Genomic DNA, 23,395 nt, shown 5'->3' on the forward strand with positions numbered 1-23,395 from the left:
CCCTGACTTCCGCCGCCAGCGCGCATGCGCGCCCCAGCAACCACACCCCCGCTTCGTGAAGACGCCCCGCCCCGCCATGACGGCCGCGAGCCACGCCCCCTCGTGCCCAACGGATTGTAACCGCCACCATCCTCTCCTCCCCTTCCCCCCCCCCCCCCCCCCCTCCACAGAGAAAGGCCGGAGAACGGCTGCCTGGGCTCGGGGCAGCGGGGCCGCTCGCTCCGTGCCGCGCCGCCCATTTATTGCTGCAGGGAGCAGGGGAGGGAACAGACCGGCGAGACCCGCCGCCTCCGCTTTCTCCCCTTTTCCCCTCCCCAGCTCCCCCTGCCCCCTCCGCGCTGGGTCCCGCCAGGCCGGGCTGCAGCGGCCGGTGCGGCGCGTCCCGTCCCTGCCGGCCGTTCCCGGGGGCTCAGGAGATGATCTCCGTCTCGTGTCGGGCCAGCGCCGGCGGCAGGGTGGTCCCGCAGGGGCCCGGAAAGTGAAACCTGGAAGGAAACAGCCGGGTGAAGGGGCGAGCAACCACCAGCAAACGCTGCTGCTTCTGGCGGTGCCCGAGGGCATCTGACATGCAGGTAAGGCAGCTGGTCCTGCCTGTGAGATAAAGGGCCTGCTAGGATCTAGAGCCAGGCTTCACACTTAAGACACAAGTGTATTTTTCCTAAGTTAATTCCAGCAAGAAAGAACAATCATCTTCTCTTTCTTTTAAGAAGGAAATAATATTCAGTGCATCCTAATGACAGGGTGAGGGGCAGCGGGCACAGACTGAAATACAGGAGGTTCCATCTAAACCTGAGGAGAAACTTCTTTACTCTGAGGGTGCCAGAGCACTGGAACAGGCTGCCCAGAGAGGCTGTGGAGTCTCCTTCTCTGGAGACGTTCAGAACCTGCCTGGACACATTCCTGTGTGATCTGCTCTGGTGAACCTGCTTTAGCACGTGGGTTGGACTAGATGATCTCCAGAGGTCCCTTCCAACCCCAACCATTCAATGATTCTGTGATATTTCTTAAGCATCTGCGAGGGAACTAGATCACGTACGTTAAAAAATTTTCTAAACATTTCAGAAATTCTATGGAAAAGTCAATAAAGACGGAGGGGACTAAAACTTACTAGTTTAAGACTGAACAGCTTTACCTGAATCTGTTTGTAGCAGGAGTGGCTTCCATGTTAAATTCTGCAACTGGCACTCCTCTGGCAGATACCTGAGGGGCAAACATAGCAGCAGGATACACCACGGAGGAGGTCCCAACCTGCGGGGACAGGGCAAAAAATCAGGAGTGTAGCAAGCAGGCCAGTAGTTAAACAGACAAAACCAAATCAGCTCACAATGTAAGGACCATTCTCAGAACACTGGATCTGCAAAACCACTAAAGCATGGAAGATCCTACAGAAATGAAACCAAATCAGTATCTGTATTTAGTGTCACTGCATATGTAGCTATTTAACACAGCATAAGAATCAGGAATTGTTTCTCTGATGCAACCCAAAGAAGCCTGTTTGGAGATTGTAACTGTAGATGAACAAAAAAATCCCAGAAACAAAATGGTAGACTTTGCTTTTAAGAAAAATAAAAACCCCACAAGATGTCCCTTGTGTTACTTGAGACTATTGTCTGAGGGGTATGCAATATTCTGAGCAAATGTTTTGGGGTCACCAGTGTAAAACCTACAAGGCATGTAAACAGCCTTGCAAAAAATGGAGCATATGATCACAGCTAGCTATGTTCTTAGATTTTGTAACGTCTTTTTAAACTGAGCATCAAAATAATCCTGTTTTTCACTGTTTGAGAAACTTTTAAAATTAGCTAACCTCTAACACTTGAAGCTTTTACATGTGTGCACACTAAATGCAGAGAGCAGATACCAGCTGAGCAAGATGCCCAGTGTATGTAAAATTTTAAGCTTCATGGTCTTAAGGTTGTACACTTGACAGCAGAGAGTCCCTCAGGTGCTTTTAGCTCCCTCAAGAAAGTGCAGCTGCATCTCCTTTACCTGGGAGGTGCAACCTATTTAGCTTGGCTTCCCTGCTGGTTAAGAGGATAGGTTACAAAAGTGGCACTCACCACCAAGCAGAGGTCACATATCTCAAGCTCCTTCTCAACCGCTGTCAGAATGTTAGGATCCAGGGTTTCACCAAACCATACAACGTGCGGACGGAGGAGTCCATTGCAGCCGTCCTCCTCACACCTGTTTAAAAAACACAAAGGGATAGCATTGTGCTTCTGACATGCAAATTTCAACCTGCAAACTGGCTAAGCAGTTTTCATTCTCATTTGGACATGTCTTTATCTGCCCTCATTCTTCTTTCTCCCTTCTCTTTCACAGTCCTTGTGCTGGACAGAAGGCAGCTGATGCCATGCTACACATATGTTGGAAGTACACACACAGAATGGTGGGCTGAACAGTTGTTTGGCTCAGATACTTTATCACATCTTTCCTTTACTCAGCTCCTGAAATGTGTGAAACTTAAAAACCATAGTAGGTGCTACAGTCCTCTGCCTCCATCAACATTAACAAACTGGCCATCAGGTTTTTAAGGAGAAAGTGAATTGCAAGAAGCATTGCGTTAGCCTCTTTTCCTTAGGAACCAGATGAAAAATATAGTGGCTTTTTACATCTACAACTCCCTAAGGCAAAGCTTCAGCCATTATAAAAAAGCACTGTGGCCTGCTTAATTCCTGCAAGAGACTATACTGTGGTGGTAGCCCAGCACAATATTAAAGACTAACAGTAGGCAGCACCTGCAAAGTAGTAAATTGTTTACTGTGTAGAACTTAATTTTCTTACTGCAATTCTCCAGCTACTACAAAACCCATGAACTGAGGCATGTGTCACCTTGATGCTCAAATACACAAGCATGCAATCCCTTTAGCATCATGATAAACTAGTACACACTCCTGTTGACTGTCGTCTGCTGTCCCCTGCAACGCCAGGTTTAGATTTAGACTCAGTTCTCTGAGGCAAAGTCCCACATCTTTTTCTGTGGAATGTTTCTGTATCCTTCCAAAGCCATGTGAACAGCAATATAAGCCTTTGAGATGCACAAAGAGGTAACAGCAAAGATCAAAGCAGCCCATACGTACTGAGGAAGGTCTTCAACTGGAATAGCGGCATCTTCTGTTTCAGGATCTGGAGCCCTGAAGTTACAAAAATGAAATAAATATTCGGTCATACAAAGTGCGCTTTATATATTAATAAAAACTTCGTATTTCTCTAAAGCATGCTCTCCAATCAAGGAATCTTTGCAACTTCAGCCAACTTCAACACCTGCTACAACCCTAAAATACCCTACAGAGGCCAGGCAGGCATTTGCCCAGAATTATCCCAGAGCTAAGCAGCTGTAAGATGCTGGTCAAAGTCTGTCAGAAGCACAAGAAGTATTTATGTAGCCATCTGAAGATTTGGCAAAATACAAAGGGGAAAATACCTAAAAATCTGAGCATGTGCCTGTCCTGTTTCCCTGCCTCCTTTTTTTAATGGTGAAAGAAAGAGGATGGCTAGAAAAATGAGACTGAAGGATTCTTCTGGAACTTTTAAAGTTGCAGAAATCCTGGGAACTGATGCTTCCCTCCTGATTGTTCCATGCATCTGTGTTTTAAGACCTGTAGTCATGAGAATCTTACTGATGAGTTGAAGGACAAAAGCTGCTCAAGAGATGCAGAAGAGGACAGTCAGTGTATCAAGTGATGACAGTCCAATTTAAGGAGTAAGCATCCAATTTAATAAAAAAACTGGAAGTTGAATAGGATGGGAGTAAAGACACATTCTCAAAGAGTACAATTGGTTGATGTCCAGTATGAGAGTTCCAGACCATTTGAAACTGTTCTAATTAAAATAGATATAATGTTGTGCTAACTTAGAGGTTAACAGCTATTCATTCACAGGATTTGTAGTATCACAGGCTCTCACTGACGCTACCAAACAGTACACTCAAGTTTCAGAACAGTTGTGTGAAATTTAAGCATTAATACTACTAAAGGAAAATGAGGCGGTTGGCTGAAACTCCTGTACAGTCCTAAAATGGCTCCTTTTCTATTGAACAGCAGATAGACAAAGTAGAAAATACAGAATTTACAAGGCAGACAGTATTACCCTTTGCCAGCCAATGCAGGGCATATTGGACTCTTGTAATTTGCAGCCACATTTCCACAGTTGGTGCATCGAGTTTTAAATAAACTACCTGAAAGGCACAAAGAAAACATCAGAGATCAAGCGATTGCTCCGAGGACTGGCTGCACAAACAAATGGTTCTGTTTATCTGGACGGCCTTTATTTGACTTTGAAATTATACCTTGTGGGTAACTTACTACATGAATGTAGCAGCCAAGTGTTGAAACGGTCCCTCTAAGCTATGATTTGTTCTACCTCACCACATCAGTGATACACAGTCTCTTAACAGTATTTCAGAGGAAAATAATTATCTAAAGTATCACTGAGGGAAATTATTTCTGCTTATTGCTTTTCCCCTTGAATCAGAAACATTTTCATAAAAGAATATATGCTGCTTAACACTGTTTCGTTTCATGCAACACTCCCCAACCCCAAGACTTCTGTAGTGTTAGTAACATGCTGTAGAGAAGTGCAACATTACCAAGAGTTTAAAATTGTTTAAATTTTGTAAAGACTAAGACTAAAATTAAACTATACCAAGACTTTATCCTTGGATCCACAACTGCAAAACAATTTGTGCAGGTTTCCTGTGTCCAGATCACAAAGCAGCAGTGGGAAAAACCATTTAAACCTTTCATGGTACTTAAGAAGCATCATAGTGCTGGAGGACCAGGATGGGACTTTGTCCTGGGAGACGTTCACTCTGCAGCAGGGCCTGTGAAGTGAAGGCACCTCACAGGATGGAGAAAGGCCTCCTCACCCTCCATTTTTTCCATCCCTGCAATGTACTTCATCAGAGCCAAAGGCCCCACTGACCCCCGCGTACTGCACCTGTGTTGTGCTCCTCTGGACTTTGCTGGAGAGGGGGCGGGAGCAAGGAATGCCACTAACCATAAGGAAGAGAGAGGGAGTGCCACTGGGTGTAGGAGAGAAAGGCAAAGGGATTTTATCTGTTTCCAGCCTCTTCTTCCTCCTATAGCCAAGGGCTGTGCAGCAGGTGGGTCTTTGAAGAACAGGACAGAGGAACAGGGGCAGGTGGCAGAGCAGAAAGCACCAGGGATGGAAAGACCAATCCTGCCAATCCACGTTTTATTGGGGGCAATACCAGTGTGGCACCACCAATGTTAGCACAGCTGACATTGTGAATAATTCATGCAAGTTACTATAATTTTTAAGACAAATTTATTTTCTCCCAGTACTTCTCCTGCCCTCTCTTCTCCCTGACAAGTTTGCTGGCCTGTAGCAGCCAGGTAACCTGATTCTTACCATGAATTTCTAGGAGGTGCTTTGTGCCTGCCTTTCTGTGTAGTTCATCAATATTCTGCGTAATGACCACAACACTCCGTCCTTGCTTGCTCAGCCGCCTTTCGCACTCTGCAATGGCGATATGTGCAGGATTTGGATGTTTACTCAACATCACTTCCCGGCGGTAATGGTAAAATTCCCATACACGAGAAGGGTTTCGTGCAAAAGCCTCTGGCGTAGCCAACTCCTGGAAAAGACGTAAGATTTAATTCTAGCAACAAACGGGCAGGAAAATTTTCTCCCCAGATGAAGCCTGCTAGCATGCTGCCATCTACACTGCTACCCGCGTAACACCAAGGTCGAAAGCAGATTCTTTATGAGCAGATGCAGTTGAAAAGAATACAGTTCAATAGCCCTTACAAGGATGACAAGTCAAAGTATCTTATTGAGGAAATGACTGATATAAAAAGTGTGGTACACAGTCTTACATAGTACACTTGGACCTTATTCTCTGCTCTCCTACCAAACTATTAGGAGTTTAGTACAGTACAAAGGAAGGTATTTCAATACACATTATTTTTGGCGTCCAAATTCTTTTCCACGGCAGCCATAAAGCTAGCAATTTGCTAGCAATTTCTTTACTGCCTTAAGTGTAACACAAGCCAAATTACAGCCATTGTCAAAACCCAAGTCTAATGTCTTCTGTTCATGTGCCTGTAAAATGTAGCTATACTTTTCACACTAATTTTGCCCTATCTGTTTTTAAACAAGGAGTAGCCCAGTGTAATGCTTCCAGGCCCAGTTCTGCTGATCTAAAAACAATGAATACAAACTTTCTGATGCAGAAGGACTAGGCATTTATACAAACACTTTATTTGAATTAATAGCCACTGAAAGAAAAAACACACCTTTAGATTCAAACCATCTCTAAAACATGATCTCTGACCCCTTTTAAACTTCAATGAATCTTTAATGAATGCATCATTAAAAAATATGAAGCAAATGCGATTGCAGGGTTTGGGGTAGCAATTACTGACAGAGTAATGATTATTTGAAACATCTGCAGCACCACAAAAGATCAGACTCACAAGGCACCAGTACAACTCGTATTTTGGTGCTCTCTGTTGCACCACTCCACTCTCCAGCACCTGCTTCCACCTCTTCTCCCACCACTGTCTCTAAACACTGGCAAGATCACACCAGCAAGGGAGACAGAGCTTGTGGGAGACTTAGAGACTGTGAGGAACCCTGTCCCCAGACAAAACAAAATCCTAAAACATTTTTAAAGAGTATTATGAGAAATCAAGATTTTTCCCAAACAGCCGATAGCCCAAACAACAGAAAAGAAGCAGCAGCTGCACAAGCAGCAACTTCAGAGCGTGGGGAAGAGCTGCAGACAGAGCTGCAGGGAGAGCTGTATCCCCACCGTACCCCATGGGAACACCTCCACCCCCTGAGGCACCCATCTTCTCCTGACCCTGCAGGCTTACCTACCTGATGGAGCGAGAAGCGCGGCTGCGCAGAGACCTGCCACCCGTACATACCTGGGCCTGCCACTTTCTCCAGAAACCTCCAGCCCCTCTGAAGGTAGGAACTCCACTCTCTGCACTAACTCCCGCCCCTGTGATGATGGCTATGTGCTTCGCTTTGGCAAACACCTCTCGAAAATCAGCCATATCTGTTTGTGAGGAAGAAAAACAAACAGGTGGTCAAGCATGCTTCTATATAAGAAGCCATACAGTTCTGGCCAACTTATGCATCCAGAAATGGCTTCCACGTACAACTCCCAGGACTTTAGTTTCAGAATAGTAATTTGTTTCTGAGCTTCTGTGTAGTGGAATTTTAAGAGCGATTCCTGGAGATCCTCAAAAATGCATCTAAGCAAGACAAAAGTAAGACAAAATGTATTCATCTAAGCAAGACAAAATGTAAGACAAAATGTATTAAACTGTAAATGTACTCAATATTTGCAAGGCAGAGCCTTAAAATAAAACCTCACATGAGATGCTACCATTAAAAAAAAAGTCTCTTCCAGTTTACCTCAGATATTAATTTTAAGGCAATGTATTTTGGCATCACAGAACAGCTGAGGTAGGAAATGACCTCTGGAAATCATCTTGTCCAAAATCCCTGCACATGAGGGTCAGCAAGAGCAGACTGTCCAGGACTGTGACCAGTCAGGTGGCTTCTGAGCATCTCCAAGGATGGAGGCTACACCACCTCACTCTGCACAACCCATTCCAGTGTCTGACCACCCACGCAGTAAAAAAGTGTTTTCTCATGTACAGATGGAACCATGTGTGTTCCAATTTGTGTCCATTGCCCCATGTCTTGTCATTGGACACTACTGAGAAGAGTCAGCCTTGTCTTCTGAACAGTCCCGGCTCTCTCAGACTCCCCTCACATGTCAGATGCTCTAAGCCATTAATTATCTTTGTAGCCTTTCGCTGGATCCTCTCTAGTGGACCCATGTCTCTTTTGTACTGGGGAGCCCGGCACTGGACCCAGCACTCCAGGTGTATCTCACTAGTGCTGAGCAGAATTGAACAATCACCTCCCTCCATTTGCTGGAGATGCTCTTGCCTAATGTTCAGGACAGCCACCAGCTGCCTTTGCCACAGGGGCTCATTGGTGGCTCACGGTCAACTTGGTGTCCACCAGGACCCTGATGGCCTCTCCTGCAAAGCTGCTTTCCAGCAGGTTGGTCCCAGCTTGTCCTGGTGCCTGGGTTTATTCCTCCCCAGGAACAGGACTCAGCATTTCCATTTGTTTAACCTCATGAGATTCCTGTCAGCCCATGTCCCTAGCCTGCTGAGGTACCTCTGGATCACAGCATGACCCTCTGGTGTATCAGTCCCTGCTCCCAGGTTTGTGCCATCTGCAAACTCACTGAGGGTTCACTCTGCCTCATCATCCAGATGGCTAATGAAGGTGTTAAATTATATCCCCAGTATTGACTCCTAGAGTACGCAACTAGTGACTGGCCTCCAGCTGAACTTTGAGCTGCTGATCACAACCCTCATCTTCACATTTATGATGTGAGGGGGCTTTGTTTGGTTGTTTTGTTTTTTAAAGCAAGGCTGATATTTTTTATGAGACACAGTCAGTGAAGAAGTCCCTGGGCCCACAGCACAAGGGCCACAGAAGTGGACAGAGGACACCACAATCCCGATGCCCCATCTGCTGTTGTAAACTAAATGTCACAAAGCCCTGAATGTATAAAGATCAGGCCCAAAGTCCTCCTGGTCTAGTCTCCAGTCTCTGACAGCAGCCAAACACTGATGCTCAAAACAGCAGAAAAAGCAAGTGCACCTTGGCTATGCAACTCTTAAGGCTTATTATTATTATACCCGTGAAGTTTTGTGTGAAGTTGTCAAATTAAAACACATTCTCAAACTAAAAAAAAAAAAAAAGAAAATGAAAGATAATATTTACTACTACTAGACTGAACAAGGCTCCTGGAGTTACCCAATATTCTGCTCCCAAGTTGTTCCAAGTGCTCCAGGGCCTCTGTAATTCTCGTACACAGAAATGAGAAGTTTCATTACCCATTAGGATTATGAAAAGGAAATGCAATTAATTAGCATACATTTGTGTGCACAGATTATAAATACTACAAACAAATCACCACGCAACCACACTAACTGCAACTCTACATAGTTTTTTGGAGCTATCCATAGAAGACAAATTTTAGCAGCTGACAAAAAAAATCTGAACCTCGAATCAAGCTTAAATATCTCTCCAGAGTAGTAAAGAAAACAAATAGATGTCTTACTTGAACTAGGACGAGCCATTTCCAAACAAAACTTCTGTTTCTTTGAAGAAGCCTTAAATCCACAATGCACTTGGGAAACCAACCTTCTAGCAGTAAATTGGAAGAGACTCATGAGCATCCCTTGGAAACACGTTACCTGAGAAGAAATAAATAAAACACAAGCAGCCCATTCAGGGTGTGTATTTCAGGACGCATGTACGGAATTATGGAGATAAAGAACCAAGTACAAATATTATTCACGGTTTTCTCCTGCACCTTCAAATTCCCGACCCCCGCGCTGCAAAACCGAAGAGATTCGCTCTGCTCAAAGACCACCGACCCTCAAATAAATTGCCCAACACAGCAACGCGCCCCCGTCGCGGATTTATCTACCGCTCAACTCACGCGATGCTTTTAAATTCTGTTGCCTCACGCCGAGAGCAACTCCCAGGACCAACTGCAATATTAAGGAGGGTAACGCAAGCCCAGGGCCGCTTGGCCGAGCAGCATTCGCACCGGGACGCAGCCGCGGCACCAACCCCAGCGGGCGGCGAGCGTACGTGCAGCTGCCCGCCTGCAGAAGGGCGAAGAGGAACCGCGCGGGGGGACGAAGCCCCGTCGAGGGGGAGGCGGCGGCGGCGACCGCCGCCGCCGCCTCCCCCTCGACGGGGCTTCGTCCCCCCGCGCGGTTCGGGGGTCGCGCCCCACCCGCGTCACCTACCTCGGCGGCGGGGAGCGTCAGCGCCCTTGCGGCTCTGAGGCCGAGGCGTGCGGCGCCTCACGTCCCGCCCCGGGCTTGCGGCGGGGGCGGCCCTCGCTCCGCTCCGCCCCCCTCGGTGTGTTAAGGCAGGAGGGGGGTGGATGGAAGCCGGCACGGGGTGCTGTGGCACCGCGGCTCCCTTACGGCGTTCCGCCTTCCCTGCCAGAACGAGGACGTATTACATTACACCCAAATGTCTGACAGGCTGGATGCTCTTCCAGTGGCATCCGTGTGATGGTCGCAGTGCACACATTAACCGATGGAACTCCTGTAGGCTGCTATGCTAACATGTCTTGGTCATTAACAACATCCTGATAGCTTACGCAGTGTTTCCAGTGTTTTTATGAGGACAGCTGTTTTTAGCTTGTTTTTCTGCAGGAACAAGACAGCAACTGCTTTCTTCCAGCCTCTTCCTCTCCACCTGTCCCCAAAAAGCTTTAAATCTCTTCAGTCCTTTTCAGCCAAGCTGAGATTTCACTCCTTTTTCTTTTTTTCCTTTGAATTCTGTAAATTACCAGCTAAACAAACGAGTAGGTCCCTCAAACACATACCCAAACACAGGAAAAGACTGAAAGGCGAGCCCTTCTCCATTGCAGAATTGCTCTTTTAAGCCTCACCACCTGCTAACCAGCCCATGGAGCTTCTGCCCTGGCTGCAGTCCCTCGGTACAGGGCCTGGGCAGCTACGAGGGGGAAGCAGGGGGGACAGGAAACACCCAGAGGTTGCTTCCCAGGGGCTTCCAGCCCACATTCCATTCACTCCACTGCTTCATGGCTCTTCTGGATGCTTATATCGTAACAGCATGTCATATTCTGCCCCGTTGCAAACATTAAGAAAGCCTTTTGTGGAGGAACGGTGCCAGCAGTCAGCAGTACTGATCAAACACAACACTTCTGCTTGCTGGACTGTGACAGCTGCTCTCTGACAATCTCCACAAAGGTGCATATGCTTGAAAAAAACGTGTAATAAACTCTTTCTGAATATAAAGGCTGACATGATCTCATTCAACACTAACTGTCCTGATGATCAAAATCAGATAATTCTGTCTGGGCTGGGGAAAGCACTCAAATGACAGGTTTGTTCTGGCAGCTCAGACAAATGAGGGATTGGCTCTGCCCTGTGTTATTCAATATTATGACCAGAGTTAGGTTTTTTTTAAATTGAGGTCTTAGTATAGATTGTACATCCTCCTTATTAGGCAGGGTATTTTAGATACTCGTTAAGGTGAGAAAAAAAAAGAGGCAATTTGCAGTTGGACTACCACCACAACATTATTCCACTGACTGCAAAGTTCAATATAGCAAACTACTAGTCTACAGTTACAAACAGAAAAACTACTTCTGTGTTTATGTACCAGTTTGAGGAGCACATCAACTAAAATGCTTGCAGTTCCACATTAACTCATCACACTCATTAGATACGCTCCTCTAACTTGAACTCAGAGCAGGGCACACTAACATGCAAGATTTGCAAAAGTACAGGTCTTTGAATAATAACAGAAGTCATGACAGCACAGGTTGTGCAAAATGCGTACAGCACAAAACTAGGTTGGCTTTTGTTTGGGTTTCTCTGGCACATCCAGATTGTATACCCCACGAAGCAAAATCATTCCCATGTTGCTTAAGCAATCATGCATTCTGTATTCTAAAAAGGTCAGAAGCCTGCTTCAGCTGATGGTAACTTGGTGTAAATATACTGCATCTTTGCCGTAAGAAAATGGCCACATTAGCTTTCAAAATTGTTTGTAGTGGCCTTGGACAAATATGTTTATGCAAATGTCTGTGTGCACACACACAAGTGTGTACTTTCTAAAAAAAGTGTTGTAAAAAGATTAAAGTGGCATCTAAAATTAACTTGAAGACCATGGTGTTTGGTATAGGTACCTCACAGTGTTCTAGGATCATCTGTGCCTGCCAAAACGCTTCTGCATAAAGTGTTTTTTTCTATTATGGTAATTTCCTCCAGCAGCAGTATAATTAGTGCAGCGAGAGCAGCTCTAAGTGGACACCAGAAGTATTAAATGTTCTGCAAAGATATTAATGTAACCAATGCCAATTAACACCTAAGAATCCTGTCTCAGAGGAGCCAAAAACTGTGTCAAGGGCAAGTACCCTGAACTTTGCTCTCCCACTTTCCCCACCCCCAGCATGTTACCCTCCCAGCTGCCAACCATGTTGCACTCAGATGAGGCATTTACAGATTTAGCGGTGAGTCTGTCTTGTCCGTCTTCCAGGAACTTGTCCTGTCTCCCCTTGACCCACATACCACCATTCCCTGGCAGGAGGTCCCCAGCTCCGCTGCCTGTCCTGTGAAGGAAGGGGAAAGCAGCAGGTGAGGTGTGGGTACCCACAGGGGCTCCTGTTCTCCGCTTAACGCTGCACGAACCCATCAGTGTAAAAAGAGGTGAACACCATCCACTCTTACACTCCACTCCACTTACTATTTGACCATGAAACCTAATCATACCAAATAGAAGCAAAACATTTTTTTTTTTAAAATCCCAAGTAAACAGTCTGTATTCTAACACACAATAGGTCTGTACCAATTAAATACACTATGGCAGTATATAAATTACAGTTCTTTACAGGAAATAGTAAAATACGAGAGTCTGCTTACTGTACACAACAATCAAAGAAAGAACAGCAGCTTTTCAGTAAGGTCCCAGGTATCTCAATCATCCACTTGCTAAGAAACAAAGAAGAACAGATACAGCAGGCCACTCACTTCACTCGTTTTTTTACCGTGTTACTTTACAAATATCTAGAACGCTTGTACAGGCATCTACAGTATCTACACGTGGAACAACTTTCTTAGGAATTCATGAGCACCAGACATAAATCCCTCCATCATTCCCATTATTAAAATAAACTTTACAGATTAAAATTACTTTAGCAGGTTCTATTTCATCTTGATAATAACCAGCAAGTAACAAGTGCAAAGTTTGCAGTCATGATCCATTTACTGCTTCTTTGTTTCCCCATTCCCCCCCCACACCCAAAAAACCAAGACCCCCAAAAAAACCCCAAAATGTTGTCCTCTCACACCCTTGCGGTAATACTGGTTCTGCAGTCAAACTGCCCAGCTGGCTTATGTTAACACGTGAAATGCCAGATGTACAGCTTCAGGCATTGTCAGTCATTTCAACCCAATGCCAAATCAGCACAGTGGCAGGCCTCTAGGAAGACAAAAATATACGAAGCAGTTGGATGTTTCAGTGTGCTTAAACACGGAACATAAGGCTGCACGGTGCCCAGTGACTAAAAGAAACATGGCACCAAGTTATCAGTTAAAACATTTACAATAGAAAGATATAAACAGCAAGTGTGTCAGTCTAAAACAAGTTCTTTGGTAATTAAGAACAGCAAACCGTAGCTTTTTTTTTCCCAAATATGGATTTACATCCTGTTTTTTCCACAATAAAATATTTCTTGTTGTTTAAAATATCTCTCCCAAGTTGCCGTGTAACAAATAGTCCAGTACCTCAGTTATCTACAGATCAGCTTTAACTGTATTTTAGTGTGCAGCTGTATCTGCCCACTGGCAGACAAACTATAGATACACATTCATATATATATATATAATATATATATTATTTATAAAAAATTAGAGAATTAAGTCAAGGACTCTAGAGAATACACATTCCGTATGTGTACATTAAAATGTACAATAGCTTCAAAAATCCATAAAGTTTTCTACACAGTGATGCGTGTAGTAAGTGCAAAAATACTGCAGTTTAGTTAATCCACGATTTCCTGTTTTCCTGTTTCCTAGAAAAAGCAGAAGCAGCTGCATCTCCTGAATGGCAGAGGACGTCTCCTCCTGTTTTAGGAGCGCATGACGAGCCTTGCAGCACAGAACTTCTCCGTTTCTCGGAAGTGGAAGATGCCTGAGAGCAGGAAGTGCTACTCCATTTCCTTGTGGAAGCTGGTGCTTTGCTGAGGCGCCCGGGACGAACAAAGACGCCGTGTCGTGGTTTGCATTGGAAGTACTCTCTGCCTTTTACAGTTCCGTTGTGCTTCCCTTCAATGAGAGTAAATGCACAGAATTAATTGTTGGTACTTTCATTAGCACTTACAATTGCAGTGTGAATATCTTTGGCTGTCTGTTAAAGAGTTAAGGTTTTTCATACTGAGTGATGAAACCAGATGCATACCACACACTAGGGAGAACAAAACTTGGAAAGAAGGGCTTGAATTGTGACCAAAAAGATGATTTTCTAAAATATTACTTTGTTAACTAACAGTTTAAAAAGTCAAACATCTGTTCATTTTACAAAGCGAACTATCCTCAAAACCAATTGCTTACAAAGCTTAAAACTTAGCTGTCAGAGCAACTTCCAGTGTCAATGTTAGTATCTGTTAAACTACTAAAATCATCATCTTTTAAGAAGATAGGAAGCATTTCTGTAGGAATCTCTTAACACTTGCAGAGCATTGACTTTTCCTGACTTCACCAAACTGACGTTGAAGAAACCCTGTGCTCTCTAATTAAACTTTCCCTAGTGGGGAAAACAAAAAAAATCTCTCTGAGGGCTACAGACAAACCCATTTGAGGAGTCATGTCCATTGTTAGTACTGCCCACGAACATACACGTTGATTAAAAAAAAATCTGCCAATTATAGGCTTTGCTTGTTTTTCTGATCTATAAAAACAGATGGGTATCAACGGGAAATACCACAACAAGCAAAAGCACTATTCTGCATAAAGCAAGAAGAAAAGGGCTGTAAGAGTTAAAAATTAACCCTTAACAAAGTGTTCCTATAAACAGAAAGCCTAGATCTGGATGTGCATCAGATTCCCAGCCTGTATGAAATCAGAGGTATTTGCCAAGACTGAACAGCATATGATTGTACTCTTAAAAACAGATCATTCTAACTGCATAGATAACCCAGAGTGGATTTAGTCTTACCCAGCTGAACGTTTAGTTCGACTCCAACCCAGATTCCAGCTGAAAAATCCACCATTCCAACGTATCTCACTGTGCCCATCTTATTACTTCCAACACAGACTTGTTCACCCACTGCCACCCAGCTAGGCAAAACATCGGCCTGATCTGCAGAAGCACCTTCTTCACAATCGAAAGCATCCAAGTGGTCCTTCCCAATAACATAATCTACGGCAGCATCGGGATCAGTGTCGGGGTCTGAAGTCTCTTTCACCAGTGTCGAACACAAAGGGTTTCCCACAGCATCTCCAGATCCCAGCTGGACTACGCACACGCTCTGCTCCACCTCAGCGCCTCGGGGTAACTCCGAGGCACCCGCTCCATTAGAGGACAGAAGGGAACATGGCTGCGGAGCTGTCAAGTGGTCAAAGTCCTTTCCATCTTCAACGCCCATGAACTCCGTAAAGGAGTGATCTTCCAGAATGTCCGTCGTGTGCTCAACTGTTGCTTCACGTGCTGAAAATTCAATTGTATGGCAGGTATTTCTGCCAGCTGAGGAACTTAAAGCAGGAAATGATCCAGCTCTGGGCAACTGCTGAGAGTCTCTGTCAGTGGCATCGAGGGACAGCGGTACTTGTTCCACTAAGGCACTGTTTTCTTTCAGTGGTAACACAGGTAATTTTTCTCTCGCAAACTCCTTTTCTGGCTCTCGACATTCCTTGTTTGAAGAGGACCTCAAATCATGTGCAAGAGATGATCCTGAGGGATCATTAGAGTCCAGCTCCTTCGTGTGAGTGGTGAGCTGGTCTGTGCTATCACTACAGGGAACAAGCATGTCAGACAGAGTAGCGTTAGAGGCACTGTGGGAAAAGTAGCCACTAGTAATACTGCTAGTGGTGGGGCTGCGGGATACCTCTTTCTCAAGAACACGTGAACTCATGAAGTCTGATTTAGGAGAAAACCATTCCCTGTTCTCCAGGCTAGCATTGTAAACACTGAAGTCGGCAAACTCCTCCGGTACATAAGGTCGGAAATTTTGAAAACTTTGTGGACTTATCAGCTTCTTATTAATGGCCTCCAACTCGCTGTCTTCCTCCTCGGAGTCCTGAAAAAGAAGAGTATTGAGCAGGATTATAAACCTATGACAGTGAAGTTTTCAAAATAAACTAACCTTCCTTAACTCTTTCCTTTCTGTACATGGAGAAATATATACCTTTAATATTCTTTAACTGAAAAATGGAAGACACCTCTGAAAAAGGCTGCTGGGAACTTATCTTGTCTACACTAAGCTATTAAATTTTCAGAAAATAAATTCTAAATAGTTCAGAAAATATAAAGCAGTAAAGTTTGGTATAAGGAAAGCTCACAACATGAAAAAATTATATGTTTACATATTTTCATCAGGCTCAGTTTTTTATAGATATGTATTATAAACTTGCTTTTTCCATGATTTATACTAATTAAACTCATTGAAGGTATTCTATAGAACTAACTGACCGCCTAGCAAGATAAACATAAATAAGAATGCAAGAGGCCTTACAGTGTCTCAGCTGCAATACTGATGGTTAACATATTGTTAAAAACTATCCTGCACAACAGGATTTTCTATTAATCTGATACCAGTGAGGCTCAATAATTTTGCTCACCCCTAGCTATCGCACCTGAACACATTCATAATAATTGAAAATAAAGGCACAAGGATCAAATATTACAGAGAATCTTCAAGGAAGCATTTGTGTGCATGCATGTGTCTGGAGGGAAAGTGATGCTAAATCAAGCTGGCAGAATTTGGAGGTAGCTCCCTGAATTTGCCTTTGATAATGAGTGTTGATGTGCTGTGACCAGCAGTCTGTCAAGCTGCGTCTCAGAAAAACCCCAGCAACATGGCTTGGCTGCTCCCCAATATAAAATACTGCAGGCAGGACTCCAAACAGATGCTTTTTTAAGTACTTCATTCTTCATAGAAATATATTTTTTTTATATATATACGTATGTAAGCATATGTATATATACACACATCTTCAGAAAAATGAAAACTGCTGAAATTTAGAGGAACTCAAGCTCCTGTTATTTCTCTATTCCTTTATCTGCATCATGGATTTCAACTACTGATCAAGTCAAACCTGGTGTGATATGAAGTAGTGTGATGCTTTCAGTTACCTGCCATGAATCACTGATGGAAAAGGAAAAGCAATATACTTAGCCAGATGACCAATGCATTGAAAACAAGATAAAACACTGTCTTGAAAATGCTTCCTATAATAACCAAGACTGCTCAAATAACTTTGTACAACAAAGCTTCAAATACATAGACAGCAAACAGATTTGTTCAGTTTGCACATACCAGAATAATCACATAACCGTTTAGGTCGGAAGCCACCTCTGGAGGTCATTTAGTCCAAACCCCCCTGCTCAAGCAGAGTCAACCAGAGCAGATTGTCCAGGACCATGTCCAGTTGGGTGGTTTTGAGATCCCCAAGCACAAAGACTCTTAGAACCTCTCTGCACAACCCACTCCAGCATTTGACCAGCCTCACAGTAATAAATGTTTTCTTGTGTTCAGATGGAATCTCATGTGTTTTAGCTCATGTCCATTGCCTCATGCCCCATCACTGGGCACTAGTGGAGAAAAGTCTGCCTTGCCTTCACTCCCTCCCATCAGGTATTTTTACACATTGATAAGATACCCCTCAACCTACTCTCCTCAAGACTGAACAGTCCCAGCTCTCCCAGCCTCTCCTCATATGTCAGATGCTTCAAGCCATTAATCATCTTTGTAACCTACACCAGGCAGTAATTGCGTATCTTTCTTGTACTGGGGAGCCCAGAACCAGACACAATACTCCAGATACAGCCTTCCTACTGCTGAGTAGGGAGCTGGGATGACTCCTCTGACTTTCTAGCGATGTCCAGTATATTGTTGTTCTTCCCTGCTGCAAGAGGGCATTGCTGGCTCATGGCCAGGTCATTTTCCACAAGTAACCCAAGGTACTTCTAGGCAAAGCGGCTCTCCAGCCAGTCAGCCCCCAATATGTACTGATGCCTTGTGTTATTCCACCCCAGATGCAAAACTTTGCATTTCCCTTTGTTGAACTTCATGAGATTCCTCTTTGCCCAGTTGTCCAACTTGTTGGGGTCCCTCTGAATAGTAGCACAATCCTCTGGTGTATCAGCCACTTCTCCCAGTCTTGTACCATCTACAAACTTGCTGAGGGTGCACTCTGTCCAATCATCCAGATCATTAATGAAGGTGTTGAACAGTACTGGCCCCAGTGCTGAGTCCTGGAGTGCAGTGCTTGTTACTGGCCTCCAACAGCACTTTGCACCCCTGATCACAACTTTCTGGGCCCAGTTGTTCAGACGGTTGTCAATCCACTTCACTGTCCATCTATCTAGCCTGTGCTTTGTCAGCCCACCTATGATGACTTTATAGGAGTATAGGTGTCAAAGGCTTTACTAGAGTCAAAGTAAACAACATTCCCTGTTCTCTCCTCATCCAAGCTAGTCACCTTCTTGCAGAAGGCAACTGAGGTTAGTCAAGTATCATTTCCCCTTTGTAAATCCACACTGACTACTCCCAATCACCTTCTTGTCCTTCATGTGTTTGGAAATGCTTTCCAGGAGGATTTTCTCCATCATCTTCCCACAGACAGAAATGAGGCTGACCAGTCTGTAGTTTGCTCAGTCTTTCTTCTTTGTCCTTCCTGAATACAGGAGTGATATTTGCTTTCTTCCAGTCTTCAGGTACCTCTCCCAGTTGCCATGACATTTAAAGATAATTGAGAGCGGCCTTACAACAACATCAGCCAGCTCCCTCAGCACTTGTGGCTATGTTTACTTAAACAAACATGCAGTTTGTTCCTGAGCTCTCCAACCTGGTGGTCCTCTACTAAGTGTAAGTCTTCCTTGTTCCACACTTTCTCTTAGGTCTCAGGAGCTTACGATGCATGACGGCAAGTTTTACACAGAAAGAGTGAAGAAGGCATTGAGTACAGTGGCCTTCTCCAAGTCATTTGAGACCAGCTCCCCTGCCCCATTCAGTGGTGCAATTAACATCCTTCTAGGTATATATTAGGAAAAACATGCTTATGTGACACAATCCTTCTCCTAACCTGGAGGTATTTTTTTCCTCAGTTTTTGTTTGTTTGATTTTTTTTTTCAGGACTGTTAAATATGCTCTAAAAGACTTTTCTTTTATCCTGCATTTTTTTAAGCGATCACCACTCGCTATGGCCCTCCTCTATAACAAGGTCTCATGTCCATTCCTGCCGTGTTCAAGCTCATAGCAGATGTAACTCAGTCATCTCACCCATGCAGAATGGCCCCTTCAGCTGAATCCACATTTCCAATAATATAAATTTTTTGTTGGCAGAGAGATCAGTATCTGAAAAAGCTGCCTCTACTTGACTAAGTACATCTGTCAAATCCAGCCGGATTTCAGATTATCACTATTTGCCTGAGTAAAGCCTTGCCATCCTTCGCTCACTAGTTTTTACAGCTCTGCTTCAGAGTTATTTCTTATATGAAATTTAGATGAAGGCTTTATTTGAGATTATTTACTTCTCTGCAGAGGATAGAGTGATAGTGTTATGAAATGTCACATGAGACTACTGAAAATTATTTACATTATTGAAAATCTTGGTTTTTCAATGTGAAATCTACAAGTAGTCCCTTTAAAAGTAAAGGACAAAATTAATAGCCACTTTATTTGGACTATGAATACCCTTCCAAGCACTAAAGAATTATGTAAAGCACTTTTTTTACATATTGCGGTATACCTGTTTCTCATCTGAGGGACCTTTTCTCAATTATTCTGCTTACTTCTTCCCTTTTACCCTTACTACTTACACAAAAGTAAGTTTTGCTCTATGCAGAACCTTTTAGTTCGTTGTTTTCATAATAATACAACTTCTGATGTTTATCAAATATGATGGGTTTAAAATATTACATGAACTCCAAATTGATAAGCAATTCATGAAGTATTTCTAGTGAATACTAGATAAACATCCACTTGAAACCAAAAGGCATTTTTATAACACAGTTCTTTGTTTCTCCTTTGAATCCTGCAAAATTCACCACTGGACTGAAAAAAATTTTAGTACACACAGGGTCTCTCTTCAGAATCAGACTGGATAAGATAAGTGAGAAACAGCTCTACAGACGCACAAACGTTGGTGACATGGTTTGTGAAGAATGCTGCAAATAGGTGATATCACCTTACGAGAGACAAAAGGCACCCCTTATGGGGATAAGAAATATTTCCTTTCAAAGCTTCTCTTGAGCTTCCTGATTGGGAAAATCCAGAAACAAAGCGGTTTCATGTGGGGAAAAAAAGAAGGAAGCCACCTTGTACTGCTTAAGCTATTGGTGGAAATAAAGATAAAATCCTTGAAAAATTGATAATGAAACTGCAGCCACTTCCCTGGGACATAACAGACTACAACGAAAAACAGATTTAAGAACTGGTAACAGTAAGAATGTGCCAGCAAGGACTAAGGAGGTAAGACTACCCATCAAGATTTAGCAATAACAGAAACCAAGTAAGCAAGACCACAGAGCAGCTTCCCTCCACTTGCTTCGTAACAAACATACTGTGTAGTTAAAAGTTAAAGTATCTGAATTTTCAGATCCCTAAATTACAGCTCTCAAGTAACCTCGAAGATGCTAGTTCCCATTTTACTAATTCAAAAATCAGTAATACTCCTTTAGTGGTTGCATCACTGATGCGTTCATTCTCCTTGGCCTCTAGGAGGATTTGCTCTTGGCCAAACTGCCCTTAGATGTGTTAAATACAAGCAGTAGTCGAAATATGCTCCATATGAAAATACTGCATCCAAACTTTACATATTCCACTGTACTCGCGTATTCTATAGATCATGCCCTTATGCCATGCTGCTCTGAAATAGCTGCAACACTAAACACATGTGGAAGTGCTCTCTGAAATTCTAGGTCAAATGCTGTATTTCATGCCAAATAAATAAAAATATGGTCAACTGCTTTTTTGTTGTTTTGTTCCCTCATTTGACAGAGGTGATCGGAATATTCAACAAAAGTAAAGAACAGGTCCCAAAGAAACATGAGAAAAAAAGCCAAACATCATTCTTAGATGCAGAACATTAATCTAGTTAAAAATTACTAGCTTCCTGTATGTTTAGTCATTTTATTTCTGCAGCATTTTTTTTTACATGCTCTAAGATGCAAGTGAGCATCACACCTGAAGCAACACTAATCATCCAGTGGTTAATCAGGAGAATGAGGCTCTGTACCTTAGAGCAACTGTTTACAATATTGATTAATAACGTGAAAACTTCAAATCAGATGAAGAGGAGCAGCCAGTTGAAGTTTCATGCAGAGATGTGATGTTGCCCTAGTGTAATCTCAGAACTTGTTCTGAAAGCACTGCTCAATTTGAATGTGTGAAATTTATACACCAGCCTACATAAAATATAGACTTGTTCCACCTCTGAAAAATGCAAGGTAGCCTGGGAAGCCTGCATCTTACAAAGGCTTCCTTCCTAAAGTGATTAAAAAACCCCAGAAGCCATCATTTGGTAAACCTGATGCCATAAGCTGGCAGGGCTACTCAATGTAGCCACCTCAACCTCCTCCCCAACAGTGGCTGCTGGTTCTTGCCTGCCTCCCCAGTACCCACTCAAGTGTCTCTGAGGTGATCGCACAGGGGAGTAGATCCAAACAAAGTATTATTCTGTGGGAGTCTAGTCACCAGCTGGATGGATCAGTTCCCTTGATCTAATTTGCTATGCAACCAAACAAAAAGGTGTTTTGGTGCAAGAGAGAAGTCAGTGCAAGGGTAGGAACAAGCAGCTGAGAACGGAAAGAGCAGCTCTTTCCAGGGCCCTGCTGGCTACAGCAGGCTTGCAGTATTCAATGAATTAGTTCCATTCTAATTGGAAAAGCCTTGTGCAGGGTATGTTGCCCTTTTCCAGCTCTGAAAGCTTGTGCTTATCTTTGGAAAACAGCACAGGCAAATGCCTGGGTTAATTCAGGGCATGCATAGAGTGGGACCCTTTTTTTACTCAAGGGACGAAAACTGCCCTGAAGTTGCTATGGAAAATTTTGCAACTCATTTTGTGACTCAGTGCAAGTCAGCATGTCAGTTACCTTATGGAAAATTAACATGATTGAGAATAAAACAGCTGCTATCCAAAACCAGCAGCCACACTTCAAATATATACGCCAGAACATTCCGGGTACTTTGGTATAACAACCTACTAGAAAGCATTAGAAATCCAGAACAGATTTCTTGATGGCTTGGCTGTATGCTAGGTATGAAAATAACTGTTGAATATGAAGAATCCATCACTAGCACTTCATGGTAAAGGAGGCCTATAATACTTACAGGTAACAGTTTGAAGGTTCCAAATTTAAATTAAAAGCTCTGATTAAAGCAAGTATTTACAGCCATGTTCCACAGCCCAAAACCCAAGTCCATCACAGAGCAGAAATGATGATACGCCTTTTGTTGAAGCAGCAGTGAGAAAAGGATTTGGCAGGTGAAGAAAAACGTAAAAGCCCTCCACCTCAATTCACTGTCTGAATTACGATGAAGACAGGCTGCAGGTTAATTAAGAGCGGCAATCTTATTTAAGTCATATAACTTCCACATCAGGCAATGAGAAAGCTTTTATACCCACACCTAAATGCATGGTTACTTACACCAAATGGGATCATTCCATTTACTCTGGGGTATAGTCACAAAATCTGGGTAACATACAAGGTGTATTAGAGCAACAACAACATGGTTCACTAAACCACCCTTTACCTGATCATTCGTGCCCTGTAAAACTAAAGCCTCCCCTCTTCCGCCCACCCCACATGGCAAATCGCATCTAAATATTAAATCACAAACAAAAAAACCCCAAAACAAAATAAACCAAAACCACCAACTGAGTTAGTTCCAAAGACAGATTGCATTTGCAAGCCAGGCAAGTGTTTGTATAACCATTAGTTACAATCAACTGCAGGTGATTACATCCACGTTACACCTTTTATCTGTTGCGGTAGCGCAAGCATCTTAGGCCCATCACCAAACCTAAGCCCACCACCAGGCCTCGTAACAGCGGCTGGTACAAAACTTACAATCTTTTCCTCACGTGCGCTATTGCTTTCTACGGGCATGCTGCTGGCATTGCTTCCTGCAGGCAGCACACAGCCAGCGCCACGCGCCCCAGGGAGAGGGAAGCTCTGCAAAGGTTAAGACACGCAACACATCACACAAACCACAATTCCCACCACAGCGCCACGCGTGTGCAAGTTAGGAAGGCGTTAAAACAAGTGGAACATCCCTGCGGGCCACGTGTCCACAAGAATTCAAGTTAAAGAGGCAGAGAAAGTGCGCTCCTCCCAGCAGAGGTTTAGGTTGAGGAATAAAGGTCAGAATTGTAACCGTCTAGAACACTGTTTCATGGAATTACTTTTTATCTTTGAAAAAACACACCAACATCTTGCTGAAGAAAAGAAAATGCAGGTTACTATTACTTAAAAATAGAACAAAAGTACCCTATAAAGGAGAATACTTACCAAGAAGTGGGAAAAAAAGAGCAAAACCAGAACAGTGTTCCAGGAAAAAACACAAACACCAAAACCCCACCACATATAAAGAACAGTCTGATTAACATAACCA

The 23,395-nt window shown here is 43.5% G+C and overlaps 2 protein-coding genes across 10 annotated transcripts in view; both read right to left on the reverse strand.

Annotated features, from left to right (window-relative positions):
* Positions 1–346: 346 nt before the first annotated feature.
* SIRT5 (sirtuin 5) lies at positions 347–9,912 on the reverse strand. Of its 2 annotated transcripts, none has more exons than XM_082046441.1 (9): positions 9,828–9,912; positions 9,128–9,263; positions 6,897–7,030; positions 5,374–5,599; positions 4,090–4,177; positions 3,081–3,134; positions 2,061–2,184; positions 1,133–1,248; positions 347–485 (listed from the first exon to the last, which is right to left on the reverse strand). In XM_082046441.1, the coding sequence occupies exons 2-9, from the start codon at positions 9,243–9,245 to the stop codon at positions 410–412; spliced, it is 936 nt and encodes a 311-aa protein (XP_081902567.1). In that variant the 5' UTR covers positions 9,246–9,263; positions 9,828–9,912; the 3' UTR covers positions 347–409. The 2 variants fall into 2 exon arrangements, with proteins under 2 accessions (XP_081902567.1, XP_081902566.1); XM_082046440.1 differs by lacking the exon at positions 9,828–9,912 and adding an exon at positions 9,512–9,705.
* Positions 9,913–12,307: 2,395 nt separating this feature from the next.
* KIF13A (kinesin family member 13A) overlaps positions 12,308–23,395 on the reverse strand; it is a 116,296-nt gene continuing 105,208 nt past the window's right edge. For 6 of the 8 annotated variants that reach the window (XM_082046049.1, XM_082046051.1, XM_082046050.1 and 3 more), the window contains 2 exons: positions 14,776–15,856; positions 12,308–13,886 (listed from right to left, as the gene is read on the reverse strand). In XM_082046049.1, coding sequence (XP_081902175.1) covers positions 13,600–13,886; positions 14,776–15,856 — 1,368 coding nt within the window. In that variant the 3' untranslated portion in view covers positions 12,308–13,599. Of the gene's footprint in view, positions 13,887–14,775; positions 15,857–22,851; positions 22,957–23,395 lie in introns of those variants that run through there. The other 2 variants (XM_082046055.1, XM_082046054.1) reach the window with 2 other exon arrangements.

Source organism: Streptopelia decaocto, assembly GCF_964273445.1.
Source record: "Streptopelia decaocto genome assembly, chromosome: 2".
Classification (NCBI taxonomy): domain Eukaryota; kingdom Metazoa; phylum Chordata; class Aves; order Columbiformes; family Columbidae; genus Streptopelia; species Streptopelia decaocto.